Source organism: Schistocerca gregaria, chromosome 7, assembly GCF_023897955.1.
Source record: "Schistocerca gregaria isolate iqSchGreg1 chromosome 7, iqSchGreg1.2, whole genome shotgun sequence".
NCBI classification, from domain to species: Eukaryota; Metazoa; Arthropoda; class Insecta; order Orthoptera; family Acrididae; genus Schistocerca; species Schistocerca gregaria.
In genome coordinates, this window is record NC_064926.1 from 205052504 (window position 1) to 205069312 (window position 16809).

Genomic DNA, 16809 nt, shown 5'->3' on the forward strand with positions numbered 1-16809 from the left:
TTTCATCAATTTCTTCATCATCTGCAGAGCTAGTTGGCATATAAACTTGTACTACTGTATCCATTATTAAACCTACTCCTGCATTACCCCTATTTGATTTTGTATTTATAACCCTGTACTCACCTGACCAGAAGTCTTGTTCCTCCTGCCACCGAACTTCACTAATTCCCACTACATCCAACTTTAACCTATCCATTTCCCCTTTTTAAATTTTTTAACCTACCTGCCCGATTAAGGGATCTGACATTCCCCGATCCGATCCGTAGAACGCCAGTATTCTTTCTCCTGATAACGACATCCTCTTGATTAGTCCCCGCCGGAAGATCCGAATGGGGGACTATTTTACCTCCGGAATATTTTACCCAAGAGGACGCCATCATCATTTAATCATACAGTAAAGCTGCATGTCTTCAGGAAAAATTACGGCTGTAGTTTCCCCTTGCTTTCAGCCATTCGCAGTACCACAACAGCAAGGCCATTTTGGTTAGTGTTACAGGGCCAGATCAGTCAATCATCCAGACTGTTGCCCCTGCACCTACTGAAAAGGCTGCTGCCCCTCTCCAGGAACCACATGTTTGTCTGGTGTCTCAACAGATACCCCTCCATTGTGGTTGCACCTACGGTATGGCTGTCTGTATTGTTGAGGCACACAAGCCTCCCCTCCAACGGTAAAGTCCATGGTTCGTGGGGGGGCATGTGCACATATCAACCTGTATGTGTGTATATGTTCCTACAATCTATACCGCTGCTAAAGTCAGATTCTAGTAGGCATTAAAAATAGTCATAAAATACAATTTCATTTTTCCCTCTTTTCTTTTATTACACACTTATCAATACATGATAAAACAGAAACATACCTGGGACTGACTTCTCAATATCAGGCTTGGCATTTTTTGATTTAGGGCACGACTGAGATTGTCTAATAACATTTTCTGATTCTTAGGGATAAATCCCACGAATTCATTCTGGTTTGATATGTACAAAAGAACAACATATTTCAAGTCACTTTCTGCCTCTGGCGATATGCTCTTGAAATGAACACAGCCCGCCTGAAATACATGAAGTTTATGACACAGTGAGTAATGTATATTCATAAGTTACTGATTGTTGCATTTTTAAGGGAACAAATTATGCACAGTTTTTAACACATCAAGAAAGATTTTGTAAATAACATTTCTCAGTCTTCCATGTGGCAGAACATGAGAATGATCAGCATCAGCATAATATAAAAAAAACGTAAAACTGAAACATGCAATGACACTCTATTTTGAAATATTTTCATCAATTATACCAACTGAGGTTCATAACATGCTACTAATTATCTTAAATATGAAGTAAAACTTTAAGCAGTAGTGAAGGATTCAGATGGTTTAAAAACTGAAGAATTATTGAATGAAAGTACAACATGGGATGAAAAGATATTAAAAATAACAGAAAGCAACAAGACAAAACCATGGAAGAAAACAACAAAGACCTATAAAAAGTACATGTAGGTAGTAATTCCATGGAAATGTCTTGATCACTAAATATTTTATTTATGATGCATTTCAAATGATCATCATCAGATAACTGTGGCAAAATTTACACAAAAGTTAAATTAGAAAAGCTTTTATATAAATATTACAAGGTGACAAGGTTACAAGGTAACATCAGGAATGAAACTACGTATTGAGTGCAAATATTTACAACATGCTCAGTACAAGTACAAGTGAGCAATACCAGAAAAACTTATGATCCCATGTGCAACTGTTGTTAGGTATTTGCAAAAGATGTTATTTTGAGACACATGCCAGATTGAAGGGAGCAGACACGAAGTCCAGATTATTTCAACCTGACACCAGATGGCATTGATCTCAAACATCAAAACAAACAAGCATACAGCTTTTATAATATACAATACATTGTGGATATCCCTTACCACATTACATCTGTTTTTACAATAAATGTCATGTTGTTAATGAAAAATAAAACACACAATACATTATGAGCCAAAACCTGTCATGGGGCATATACAAAGTACATGAAATGGATTCGCAGTTGTGAATATGGACTACCCCATCAGCTGTTTAACAGAATGACGAGAAAGAAAATTTGCGCAGACCTGGGACTCAAACCTGAGTTTCCTGCTTTTCGCGAGCAGTCGCCTTACCACTTGGCTATATGAGCAAGGCTCACAGCCACACCCAAACTTCCATATGTCATCAACCATGCATCTACAACCTATACTCATGCATCCATTATGTATATTTCCAAAATGAGAAAGACAGTTTACTTGAAAATTGCGTGCCAGGTGTTGGCAGATAAATACGATATTACAGTACCTGTGTTGTAGACAGATGGTTGATGACATATGGAAGTTTGGGTCTGACCATGAGTTATGCACAGATAGTCAAGATGTAAGGCAACTACTTGCCAAAATACGGAAACCCAGGTTCCAGTCCCGGTACGACACTGATTTTCATTGTCATTCCATTTTACAGCTGATGGTAGTCCACATTCGCAACTACGAGTGTATTTCATGTATTCTTCAACATTTGTAGTTGAGTTGCTGCAGTGCCTGTTCCTTCAGACATGAACACACATCAAAACAAATTTTACAGCATAATTTGGATTAACACAGACACTGTAATATCATACATAGACAAAGGCTGTACAGCACACTAGGCACAATGTCCAAATATTCCATTAAGAGAGCAAAGAGAGAGAGAGAGAGAGAGAGAGAGAGAGAGAGAGAAATGTGAAGGCCATCATTATAAAGGAAGACATTGCAAATTTTAATTACTGTTTTCCAAACAAAGCAAACAGACTTCAACCAATTGAGGCTACCTATGGGTCATGTCAAAAAACGAAATCTTATCACAAAATAATAAACTTTTCCAACCATATTAGGCTGGGCTAGGGGTATATAAGAATAGGAGGAGGCTGTGGAGGGAGGCACTAAGGGCAGGGCAGGGCAGGGCAGGGCAGGGAACGATGAGATAGATGTTAGTGGGGGGGGGGGGGGTGGCAGGGGTAGGAAAACAGGCAAGGGATGGTTGGGTGAGGGTGCAGGGCAGAGCAAAGGATCTGAAAGCAAGGGTAGCAGCAGGAAGGGATGGAGGGGAACAGAGTAAGTTGGGGAGCGGGTGGGGGGGGGGGGGGGGGGCAATTTGTGACAATGTTACTCCAGTGGTACATTTTCACTAAATTTTATATAACAAATATTATGACATTTTATTTAAAATTACACTGTAACAGAAATCATCTTGCTACTTTTTTCAGTACGTTATTCTCTTTTAAGGTAGGCCATTAAGCTGAAACCTCATGAGTATGTTGTATGTTCACAAGTATAACAGCATCATTGAAGCATATTACTGGGAGGAGGAGGGTGGGAGGGGGGGCGGGCAGAGGGGTAGGGAAGGGGGAAGTAGCATGTTCTAATGACGCTGTTATACTTGGGAACATACTCATGAAGTTTCAGTTTAATGGCCTACTACCTCATCTTCCCCCTACCCTGCATTTAGTGCCCCCCCTCCCCCAGCCCCCCCTCCCCTCCTATTTCTATTGATCCACAGTCTACCCTGATGTGGTTGGAAAGGTTTATTTTTTGTAATCATGTTTTGTATTTTGACATGACCCACCTGTGGTCTCAACAGCATGCAGTTTGTTTACTTTGTTCAGAAAACAGTAATTAAAAATTGTAAAGTGCTCTTTTACAATGATGGCCTTTACATTGCTCTCTCTCTCTCTCTCTCTCTCTCTCTCTCTCTCTCTCTCTCTCTCTCTCAGTAGAATATTTGGACATTGTGCCTAGTCTGTTGTATAATCTTTAGATATGTCCTATAACAGGTTTTGGCTCATAATCTATTTTTTATTTTATCATTGATGATATGACTTTTATTGTAAAAAACAGATGTAATGTATAAGGGATATTCACAACATTTTGCATATTTTAAAAGCTGTGTCCTTGTTTGTTTCAATGCTATATGGTGCCAAGATGAAATAATACAGTCCTCGAGTCTCCTGCCTTCAGTCTGGCATGCAACATCTCAAAATAACATATTTTCCCAATATGCCTAAAGGCAACTGCACAGGAGGTAGTACATTTTTCTTCTAGTTCTCAGTTGTATGAGCTTTCCGAAGCATATTGTAAGTACCTGTACTCAATATGTACTTTCATTCCTGATGTTACAGTAGCTTTGTAATATTTATAAAAAAGCTTTTCTAATTTGTCTCTTGCGTAGATTTTGACATAGTTATCTGATGACAATCACTAGCTGGCTTTTGGAAAAATCCTTCAAAAAGCTAGAGGCGCGTGTGTGTTTTTTTTTTTATTATTATTATTCTTTCCAGCACCATATTTAATTGTAGCATTCAGTTTTTCTGTGCTGCTTGGTCAAGATGTGCTCTTATCAGTGGGCTACATTTTCACAAAAAGGGGACTAGTATCACTTTTATGGATGTGACGTAACAATAAAAACCAATTCAAGAATTCTGGAAAATCTGTAACATGGGCTCAGCAACTCCTGGGCTGGTTTATAAAGCAAGGCATATCTAAATCATAACATGTTTGTACTATGAAGTATGAGAGCTCTTTCTGTAGTTACTTGTGCTCATAACACAGCTTATTTATTTTTTAATGATAATTCTACATGTTATGGGCAAATAAAATGCTCCTCCACTAAATGCAAAGCAGCTAGTTCAAAATTCTTTTTACAAAAATTATTACTAGCAAAAATTAAACGTTTGTCCATGATAAAGTACACAATAAGAACTAATAACTTACAAAACCATAACGCATAATTTTGATCACAGATTCAAGGGCTTTGCAATTCTGTGGATGGAAGTGCAGAGGATTTGAATTGTACAGGACAAATCCATCAATAACTGCCATCAGTTGTTTCGGCACCAACTGCATGACTAGTTTCTGAGGCCATGTGTCGGCATTCCTGTGAAAAAAATGTATTTGCTTTTAGAATCAAGTAACAAACATGAAGTTATACATAACCAGAAAGAGGAATGTATCACAGCCACTACGATCTCAAGGTGTTCCAATATGCACTCAAAAGAAAATAATGTTTATTACGTGATATGTGGTCAAATGATGTATGCTCTTGTTGTTGTCTTGCATCTATTGATTACCAAAAAATATTTCTTATCCACATAAGCAACAAATTTTCATAGCCTGACAACAGAATTCTACAGCACAGTTTTTACTATGTCATCACTATTGACGATATTAAGACTTCATTATGCATCAGACTACACTTGTTTCTTTCTCCTAAGACATGAGTTATCAATAACATAACTACATTGTTCTTCTATATATAAACTTCTCATGCCAATCATCAAAAGCCCCTTGCTAATGATGTAAAATTTTTTGCATGCCTTATGTTGAATATTTTAAAACAGTGTGAACATTCATTTTGGATTATATGACACAAAAGGAACAGTTTATCAGTATCAGCAAACACCAGTGTCAAGAATGACGTATGCTTTCCTTCACAATGTCACAGTAATGTAATGGCCTCAGGTTCCCAGTCCATCAAATTTGTATAAATGGTTTAGTGTTTCAAAAAGTGTTATTTATATCATATTTAAAGATGTCACTGCACCACAAGACGATGTAAGTGACACACACTCTAACCTAAGAGCCTTACATCACTTTAAAAGACAACATGATCATTAGATGATATAGTCTACTCTTGCTGATGCAACACCGTTCCCTCTAAACCATCTCCCTCTCCCCCACCCCCTCCCACCCCAGCCCATCCATCCCATCTCCCAAGGGTGTACTTCAGTTACAAGAGTTTGGAGTATTCAATGCTAGTTCGCAGCTGATCTGATCTTTCAGCTTACTTTTGTAATTTTGTTACTTCTTTGGGAACAGGATACAAATAGCGGTATACAGAATAAACTGTCCCCACTAATATCCACACATACATATATTTTGATAATTATCATACACATGCACACAGTACAAGGTATACGAAGAGACTGAATTAACAGACAGCTCGGATGAGTGTCTATGGTCAATACGACTTATCGATGCCACACAGACCCCCCTCCCCCCCCCCCCCCTCCTCCCTCCAGTATGAAGTGCTGCATTGAGACTTGCGGGAGACCATGTGGGCATCGACACTATTGTTGGTGGTCATACGAGCTGGTAGACACACGACCAGGACCTACACACCGACCGGGACAGGGTATGGAGGCGAAGCGATGGGAGGCAGGTCCAGTTCAAAGTTGTTGAGCCAGCGAGGACAGACAATGCGGAGGCCAACCCAAGAGCAGGCGGGCTGAACGGTGGATGGCGGGGTGTAGATGTGGCAAGCCCAGATGCTAATGTGGCAAGCCCAGATGCTAATCGAGCTGTCCGGCAAGATGAAGGCACGAACTGTTGTCGGGTCACAATCACAAGGGAGGGTGAGGCTACGCACAACACTGATGTTTAACTGGCCGTTGGGTGTTGGGGCAGCGGTGTCTGTGAGTAGAATGAGAACTCTGTCGCCGAGAGGGACAATTGAAATGTCGTCCACGCGGTGTGGGGGTACGTTGCAGAGCAAAGTGACTATGGGAGAGGGTGTCTCTGTAGTCGATAAGGTAGCAGTGAAACCCGCACACGAGGTGGAGGGCGTTGCATCTGAGAAACCCGCGAAAGGTGACGGGGAGGCATCGGGTGAACAAAACGGCGTGGTGGCCTGAGGAGAAACATAGTCAGACTCCAGGGACACTGGAGGGAGAGTAGTTAGGAGGATTAGACTGAGCCAGCAGAGGGTCACCAGGGTCTACGAATGCTGGTTTGAGTTGGTGTAACAAAACAGTGTGTGGACTGTCTTTGACGATGATGTCGAAAGTTGTATCACCCTGCCAGAGGACTTTAAAGGGGACAAGATAAAGTGGTTGCAGAGGTTGTCAGACCGAATCATCTCTCAGCATTACATGGGAGAAAGTGTTGAGAGCAGTTGGCACGTAAGGGTCTGGCGGGGAGTGGCTGATAGGTGGGTGCAGGCGTGCGTGTTTGAAGTGGGTGCGCAAGCGACATGCGACTTATGAAATCCGGGGGGAGGGGGGGGGGGGGGGGGGGGTTGGCAAGGTAATCAGCATTTTTTGGCATTATCGCCAAAAATCTTGTGGTACCAGCAGTATGATGAGCCAGATGCAGTGGTGGTGGTGACCAGAACGTATGGTGCGTGGGCGATGCTGGAGAGCTCAGACGGTGGAGAGAGCGAGCGGACACTGCCAGGCAATGTAGGAGGCGCGGAGGTGGAGCGAGCCCTGCCTCTGCTAGCAGATGGCCGGTAAGCAGGAGCAGTTGTGCCAACTAGCGGTGAGTGGTGAGCTGATTGGTGTTGTCATAGCAATGAATATAGTTGGTCTGCAATGCAGAGATGAGAGCCGATTGACTGAGGAGTGCGGTAGCAGGTGGATCTGTAGGTCTATACGCAATTTGGCAGACAACACCGCCCACGAGTGACATCCAGCATGGTATGCTCACTCAGAAGTAACCGAAGGCGGCACCAGAGTTGTGATGGAGTTCAGTCCCCCAGGTGTTCCTCGTACAAGGTCTTGATGATTAATTCTTGTGGTGAGCAGGCAAGGCATTCCATGATCGTTTTCTTCACAAACTCATACTTCGAAGGAGGTGGTGGCGGTGAGAGGAGTAGATCGCAAATTAAGTCCGAGTGATCATGGAGGTGTGTGAAGAGACACAGGAATTTAAAGCTGTCGTCGGACACGTGATGCTACTCAAAAAGATGCTCAACAAGCACAAACCATGATGCAGGGTTGTCTTTGTACAAGGGTGGCAGCTTCGGCACACAACCTGGGGGAGGGGACAAATGGGACTCCGGTGTGCCTTGAAAAACTGGCTGGTCCGCGGCAGGAGAGGCCTTACAGCAGGCTGGCACAATAGGCGTGGGTGTGTTACTGGCAAGAACGTCCGTAGCAATGGCGGGTTGCATTGTCCTTGACGTGTCGCGAAAACATGACATGGCTGGCATGGTTGGTACTGTGTGAACGAACGATTGTGCGATACGTGTAGGGGTCCCATACAATGGCCCATAGGTTACAGGTACGGATTTGAATTTGCCCACCTTGGAAATAACATGGAAGGCCAGTGTGGCAGACACAGGTGGAGCTGTGGGAGAGGTGAGCATCTGAGCAGTCGGAACCGGAGCCCCCTGAGAGTGTTGGGGGGTGTTGACGGCAGGGGTGGTGGTTAGTAACTCGTGTGACAGAAGTGCGAGTTCTCCCTGCATGTTGAAAACATGCCCCATGGGGTTAGACAATAAATTACCGCGTGGAACTTGCAGGAGATCACTGCGGTGTGGTAAGATGCCCCTGGAAGGCGAAATGCCGAAAGATGTACTTGAACCCACTTGGTCAAAAAGTTGAGCAACAGGTCTGGGGGGTGAGCAAGGAAAATTTTGCACATGAAAATGTCCATCGTTAGTCTCCAGCCAAGAACGAAGTTCACTTCAAACCAGTTGATCATCACAGCTATTCATAATACAATAGAAATAAAACAAATATCACATATTTGAAGTTTGAAATATATGAAGTTCCTTGATATCCTGCATTAACGTTTTAATGTATCATTTCAAATTTTCTAAATAAGACAACGGTAAGTTGAGACTTCAATGTATGATTCTTAGTTTACTCACTTTTATGACCTAAGTGTGTATTCTACATAAATTCTTGCTCAATAAACTTAAGATACAACCAGTTTGGTAAAACAGTCATTTATGCTCCAACACAAAGATACAAGCAAAGAAAAAACAGAACAAATAGTACTGATGACATCATTCTGGAAATTACTGACAGAATGTCAATCATTGAGGATGGAAGGAGGCTAGCCACTGAATAGCAAAGCCTTGAGCTGTTGACAGAAGGAAAACTTAGTAGCTTTCAAGGGTCAGGAACCAGTGGGGCGCAGAGAATGATGAAGGTGATGCGGAGGTGTGGGTTGGGAGTGGGTGACAGGATGGAGGAAGTGGAAACTGTTGTATAAAGTATGTGGGAAGAGTGGGTTAGCAGAGATTGAGACAATGAGTGTTACAGGAGCAAAGGACGTGTAGTAAGGATAAGTTCCATTTGTGTGGTTTAGAAAAGCTAAAGCTGGAGGGAAAGATCAAGATGGCCCAGATTGTGAAACAGCCACTAAACTTGAGCGTGTTCCCCTTAGTAGCATGTTTTGCCACTGGGTGGTCAACTTTGTTCTTGGCCACAGTTTGGTAGTGGCCATTCATTCTACTGTACAGTGTGTCAGTGGTCATCCTCACATAAAACGCTTTGCAGTGATCTCAGCAGAGCTGGTATATCATACGGCTGCCTCTGATGGCACACAATAAGGACACGAGTAGGATGTGCTGGGTGGGTGGATTAATAGGTCTTGCACTTGTGTCTTCCACAGGGATGTGTCCCCTGTGGTAAGGGGTTGGTAGTGGCAATAGGAGTGTGGTGGGATGGACCAGAGAGTTGTATAGGTCAGGTGGGTGATGAATGCCACTTAAGGAGGGATGGGAAGGAGCTTAGGTAAAATGTCCCTCATTACCACACATGATGAAAGATAATCAAAGCCCTGGAGAAGAATACGATTCAGTTGTTCAGGTCCAGGACAACACTGGATGATGAGAAAGATGCTCCTTTGTGGCTGATTCTTGGGGGTGGTGAGAGGGTTAAGTGTGTGTGAAGATACGGTGAAATCTGATTTTGGCTTAGATTTTAGGGGGTACAGTCTGTTTGTGAAGGCCCTCCTTCAGCAAAAGACTTCTCATCAGATACTCTGTCAACGGATAGTTAGGCAGTATGGGAGTGACTTTTTGGTGTGGAATGGGTGGCAGATGCCAAAATACAGGTGGTAATAGTATTTAGTGGACTTAACCCAGGGAGAGGTTAGGATGGAAGAGAAAGAGGTGGAGGTCAACATCCAAGAAGATGGCATATTGAGCTGAGGAACAGGTGAAGCAGATGGGAGAAAAGCTGTTGAGGTTGTGGAGGATTGAGAATCGGGCACCTTGGTACAATGTTCAGATCATCAAGATATCATCAATGAATTTCAACCAGTGTGACATTACAGTCAAATATTGCTAAGTAATATTGTTTAATTTTCTGCCACAATGTCATCATAGTTTTATTGAGAGTACTGGACATGTGGACTTTGGAGGATGACTTCTCATTTTTGAACTCGAAAGATGGTTTCTCAGTGTGGTCTCAGGGTCCTATTGTTGGTAGAACAGAGTCAGTTAATCTCATTACAAGAGGTGAGCTTCCCCAGGAAGAAGAGCAGTTTTGTGGAAGTGTGGCAGCAGCTTGTTTTGTGATTTTATCAACTTAGCTGGTGCCCGGTCTAGCTGAGGACAGTGGGTGCCATGCTGCCACTTCCATCCCCAGAGAATAACCAAGTACGACATTTTTGCCTTCTCTGCACAAGAACATCAGTGCCACATGGGCACAGCGAGAAAGATAGTAATTGTTGCTTCAAAATTTTTGTCTCCCAATCGAAATGAGTAGCCCCAATATTACGCTTGGCAAAAAGAGGCCAGTCAATTGTGGTGACACTACTCTAGGTCTGTACAACCTTGTGTTTGTTAATATGCATTCTGTATGACAAGAGTGGGAATTTTCTGCTGCATTCCCCTGCATTTTCATGAAATGAGTGATATTCTCATCCATCACATTGGCAACAGCACTGAGTTGTCCCATCCATGTAGAGTTTTTTGAAAGTTAGAGAGCTGAGAGAGGAGAATTAAGTTTCCTGGTATTCATGTTCTGGCCACCGTGTAACTCATCTTCCAGCCACAGCCTGTTGCTGACGGCTGTACGCTTTGCTGATTTTTGGGAAATTTAACTTTCAAAATCTGCTGTAGTGTGATCCATACTCAGCACAGCTCACTACTTACATTTTCTGGCAAGGAACTTGAGCTGCTCACTTGATTAGTATTTGGGATTTTGTCTCATTAATGTTGAATACATGAGCCGCCCAGATAAGGATAATGTGCTGTGTTTTCTCCACACAGCCTTCCATATAATTTGTTACTTCCACACAGTGTTAGTGCCATTTTTATGTTAACTCATTCCACATTTGTAGAAAACCTTACTCTCCATTAAGTGCTCATGTAAGCATGTCTGATAATTACAGCAAATAAGAATCTGTTGTACTCATACTTGATTTAAGTTACAACATCCTTTAAATTGTCCTATAACTTTTCAATGGTTAGGTGACCAACCAACAATAAAAATAACCTACTGCACTCCTAAGCTTGTTGTTCTCACTGTGACAGTATTACCACAGCACACAGTATGCAAACTGGATGATCATTCTGTTATTATTCAGTGAAGATAATGAGCACTGCACTCATCTTGTTGGATAATATGTCTGTTTATTTACAGGGGAGAGCTGTGTCAATTTCCGCTAGGATTATAAGTTTGCTCTGTGTTGTTTCATCACTGTTTGGCTAGTGCCCCTGCAGTGTTCAGTCATAATAAGCAACAACATTTTATAGCAACATTGGAGCACAACACGGGCCCGTAATGTCATTGCCCACACAAAACCAAATAGCTAAAACTTTCATGGTGACCCTTATCCAGCACCTTACTACTGATTTCCTTTTACATCCTGCAGTTAGGATGGCACAGTGAGAGACATTCTGGGATGGAATAAGTTGAAACAACCACTTTTGTTCCATTCTGTAGCTTGTGCTTTAATCTGCAGCTGCACACTCCACTGCAGAGCGGAAATCTCATTTTGGAAACTATGAGTTATTTATAATTTATTTCTTGCATATGTACCTGTCTTCAAGGCCATTTAATGTGAAATTTACATAGAGTGTGGATATTTTTCATTTCATGTGAAGATATTTTGCATACAGTGTGATTCACTCACGTCAAATTTGTGATAGCAGTAACTCACTGTGAAGCAGATTTTGATTTCACTTCTTTTAAACAGAGACAGGGCTAACCCAATATCCCAACACCCTCTAACCAATAGTTTCTATTTCCTCTTGCAAAACAGAGTCAACTGTGCCACATTAATTTTTCAAATTTCAAAATCATGAAGGATATTCCATGCGGGACAAATGTATCCTAGAAAAATATAATGCAGATGGGAAACAAGCAGAAGCTGACACGTAAGAAAGGTGAACAGTTAAGAAAGACAGGAAATTCGATACAGAGAGAAAAGAAGAAATGAAATATGCATATCCTGCTTTGAGATAACACAGTGAAACATCTAGGGACATAAATGTAGTGTCGTCACCTCCCCCTAAAAAATTCAAACTGTGCCTTCAGAAGGCAGGTAATGATCACCGACACATCTGATGTCTGAGGTATGATACTCATCGAATTTCTCAAGCATGGAAAAGCCATTAACACTGTAATATACTGTGAGATACTCCATAGCCTATTCAAGTCCATCACAACCAAATGGCATGGGCATGCCCACATCTTCAAGGTCACACAAAGTGTAATGGCCAAGTTCAAATGAGGGCAGCTTGAGCAGCTGCCCCACAGTCTGGATATGTCACCATGACTTCCACATGCATCTGCTAAAAAATCATATGAAAGGGAAGCACTACGGCTCAGGCATCGAACTGAAGAACACAATGGACGATTGGCTCCTGTCAGAGTCACAGGAATTCTAAGAACAGGGAATTCTCCAGTTCATGAAACAGCAGGATAGCTGCACTCAGGCCTCTGGTGATTACTTTTGAATACAGACTGCAATTATAACCACAATATTGTTTTATACCTTTTCTTTTGAACAGTCCTCATTTTTTACAAGATCTTGAAATGGAATCAACATCTTGAGAGCCATAAAGCAATGGCAAGCTGATTCCATTGTACATTAGCGTGATGCCAACAGAACACAAGAGAACTCTGCTCTGTATTTAAGTTCATCTTAACAGACCTTGATGAGTACAACAGGAAGACAGGAGTATGAGTTTTTCAATGGTGAAGTATGAGTACGGCGACATGAGGAGAGGCCCTGTCCAGGAACTAGCATGAAAGGATGGCCGAGGTAAAAGAAAGCAGTTGAAATAGGAAAATTAGCTACATACCGTGGTCAACAAGCTCGGCAAAAGAAAGCAACACGGAAGTAGCAGTGTGTCCTGTCATAGTTATCAAAATTGGTAAAGGCCATATCTGTGTTTTGCAGTAAGTCTACATGCAATTTTTTATGACACTTGTGGTTGCTATAGTTTATGTATGTTTTTATCTTTTGGGGTTAAGCTAGGGCTAGAATGATGGGTAGTATGTTGGAGCTAGACACACCATGCACATCATGTTTCTTTTGCTGACCATGACTCTCTCTATGCACACATTTACCAGTCTCTTGATCACATGGAGCAAAAATCCCATATTGCATGAGAGTAATGTGTGTTTCACAAACATTTTAAATAATGAAATACAGCTATCTTCATTGAGAATAGTCAACAAGTCATGATGATTTATCTCTCTCTCTCTCTCTCTCTCTCTCTCTCTCTCTCTCTCTCTCTCTCTCAGAAAGTACTAAGGACTCGTACAACAACATGTTGGATCGTATCACTATAACGTAATTTCTTTCTTTCTTTTTTTTTTTTTTTTTTTAAATTGATGCTGTCACAAAACAAGCTGGGATATTTTTACTTCCCCTCTTGATTTTCCATATGCCTCCTTAAATACATTTTTTCACTTTTAACTAATTACCATTAACATGTGTGAGTATAGCCTGCATTTTCATAAAAGAGAAAGGTTGGCTCTCAGTTTTAAAGAATATAACAACAGATCTACTTTTGTGCTTAGTTTTATGTATGCAATTGAGTTTCTAATTTATTTTGACCATTCCTAATTAGTATCTCAATACAGGGCAAAATCAGTATTGTTTTGTAACTTAAATTCTATTATTGACTTATAAACAAATATAAAGTATGAATTAATTATAAACATTTGGAGAAACAACTAATAGTATTAATGTAGGTTGATTCTTACAAAGAAGAAAACAGCAACCAGCCACTATTAATACTGCTATTTATTTAAGTGAATAGCGCCGTAACCGGTTTCGAACTGAAAAGTTCATCTTCAGACGGCTGTTCACAATATTTATAAGACGCACTTTACATAATAATCAGTTTTTGATATTTATGCTTCCACTGCAGCAAAATATTCTTGGTGTGTTGGTGCCCTACAGTAGAAAACAGTGTTATAAGCGTCCTATGTGAACATAGGAACCTCCAAACGATGAAATACAGAGTAAACAAATATGTGAGGTTAAGTGGTTACAGTACTTACATCGAAAATTCTGCGAATTTTTTTTTTTTTGCGAAGTTGCAGGATTGCATTTTTCAAATATTGTATAATACATGCAGCACTTATTTGATTTGCAAATGACCATATTGTGCAAAGCAACACACACACACACACACACACACACACACACACACACACACACACACACACACAAAAAAAAGTATTTGCCACATGTGTTAACACAAAGATTGAAGGTTTACAAACAACAGTGCCAGAGATATTCTCTATCAGAGATATTCCAATATACAGATTGTTTGATTTCACAGTATGTTATTAAAGAACAGACATATCATAATGAAAATTGAAACACAAGGAGCTTCTATTACAATATAAACATTGCCTAAATTTGACAGTGGACACATGGGTTATTTTTTTTAAAGAATCAATGTAACAGTACAGGTATTTATATTACAAAGAATAAATGTTACATTGTAAGCATACCATATTCTGTGAGCGTTAATTACAATTAAATTGGAAAAATGTGGTGGCAAGTTCATATGAATGTTACTTACATGGTATAGTATAAATACTATGCCATAAACAGGCAACAACAACATATACATGAGGTACATGAATAATGTGACAGTAGAAATTATATTAATGTAGTACGGCATATCACTTTTTTTTTTTCAATCAGTTCTAAAGTTGCAGTAATGTGTGATGGACAGGCAGCTGTATTGTGATGTAATACTTTGGTGGAATATTGATTGCGTGTTGTTGAAAGGAGCAGTTTTTATTTATGTTTTAAACTGGACAGTAGGTGAGTGAAATTTTTTAGGAAGGTTGCATTGGCTAGCTCTGTCTGTTCATTGAGAATATGATGTGGTGATTTGCTTTTGTGTGTATATATTTCTGTCTCTTCAAGCAGATTCATGAGGCGACCTTTCTCAGCATGATGCAGTATTTGGATGTGGTCTTTAATGTTTTTTACTTCATGTTTATTGATGGTTGTGTGCATTGCAAATGCAGTTTTTGAAGGATTGTTCAAGCGTATGGCATCTAAATGTTCTTTGAATCGAATCTCAGAGTTTCTACCAGTCTGTCCAATATAGAAGGAGGGGCAATTTTGGCATCTGAGTTTATATATACCTGATCTTTTGTATGGGGGGTTGTTATTCTTTATGTTATGAATGGTTAGCTGCTGAAGTTTATGGTTTGTGTGGAAACTTACATTTATGTTTGTGTTTCTGAAAAGATTACTTATTTTATGGGATATGCTCCCTAGAAAAGGAAGTGAGACATATTTACTGCTGCTTTCTACAGAATTTTGTGCTGACTGCATAGGTGTCTGATGTGAGGTTTTGATTTCTGCTGTTTTTTGGATTTTTTGTGATAATTTATCAATCATGTGAGGGTTATATCCATTGTTTAGAGCTATGGCTTTGATGATATTGGTTTCTTCATGTTGTTCCGCTGGTTCCAATGGAATTTTATGAAGGCGACTAAGCATGGACCTGAAGTATGCCATCTTATGTTGGTGTGGATGGCAAGATGAGCTGTTGATGCACACATCTGTGGCTGTTTGCTTTCTGTAAATTTCAAAGTGATGTTTCTGGTTTTTGCTCGAAATTTTTAAATCTAAGAAATTGATGCTGTTATTGGATTCATGTTCAACAGTGAATTTGATGTTATTGTGCATGCTACTCAGCTTGGTTGCTAATGTGTCAATTTCTTCATTAGTGCCATCAAAAAGAATAACTGTATCATCTACATATCTTTTATAGTAGATGATTTTGCTGTTGATGTGACTGTTAGTTTTGAAAAATGTGTGCTCTAAGTGGTTAATGTAAATGTCTGCTAACTTCCCAGCTAGGCTGCTACCCATTGCCAGCCATCATTCTGTTTGTAAATTTTGTTATTAAAACTGAAGTAATTGTATGACAGGACCAATGTGAGTAACTCAATGAGCTCATAGATTTCTGCCATGCTCAGTTTCTTATGTTTAAGGAGATTGTTCTTGATTATATTTATGGTGTCCTGTATAGGGATGTTTGTATAGAGATTTACAAAGTCGAGCGATGCAAATCTGGCTGTTGGTGGAATGTGCATATCCTTAATTTTGTCAATGAGCTCATACGTGTTCCTAATGGAGTAGTTGGTTTCAAAAGTATAATGGGTATTCAGAAGGTCTAGCAGTTTGTAATTTAATCTATATGAAGGGCTGTTCCTAGAGTTAACAAAAGGCCATATTGTGAAAAGCAAAACACACACACACACACACACACACACACACACACACACACACACACACCACTCTGTGTCAACACATGTGGCAAATACTTTTTGGTGTGTGTGTGTGTGTGTGTGTGTGTGTGTGTGTGTGTGTGTGTGTGTGTGTGTGTGTGTGTGTGTTGCTTTGCACACTATGGTCATTTGCAAATCAAATAAGTGCCGCATATATTATACAATATTTGAAAAATGCAATCCTGCAACTTCGCAAAAAAAAATTCGCAGAATTTTCGATCTAAGTACTGTAACCACTTAACCTCACATATTTGTTTACTCTGTATTTCATCGTTTGGAGGTTAGTATGTTCACATA

At 40.4% G+C, this 16809-nt stretch overlaps 1 protein-coding gene across 1 annotated transcript in view; it reads right to left on the bottom strand.

Moving 5' to 3' along the window:
* LOC126281597 (protein PTOV1 homolog) overlaps positions 1–16809 on the bottom strand; it is a 227361-nt gene that overhangs the window by 175533 nt on the left and 35019 nt on the right. Inside the window, exons 3-4 of the mRNA XM_049980694.1 lie at positions 4766–4928; positions 858–1049 (exon numbers count right to left, since the gene is read on the bottom strand). Coding sequence (XP_049836651.1) covers positions 858–1049; positions 4766–4928 — 355 coding nt within the window. The remainder of the gene's footprint in view (positions 1–857; positions 1050–4765; positions 4929–16809) is intronic.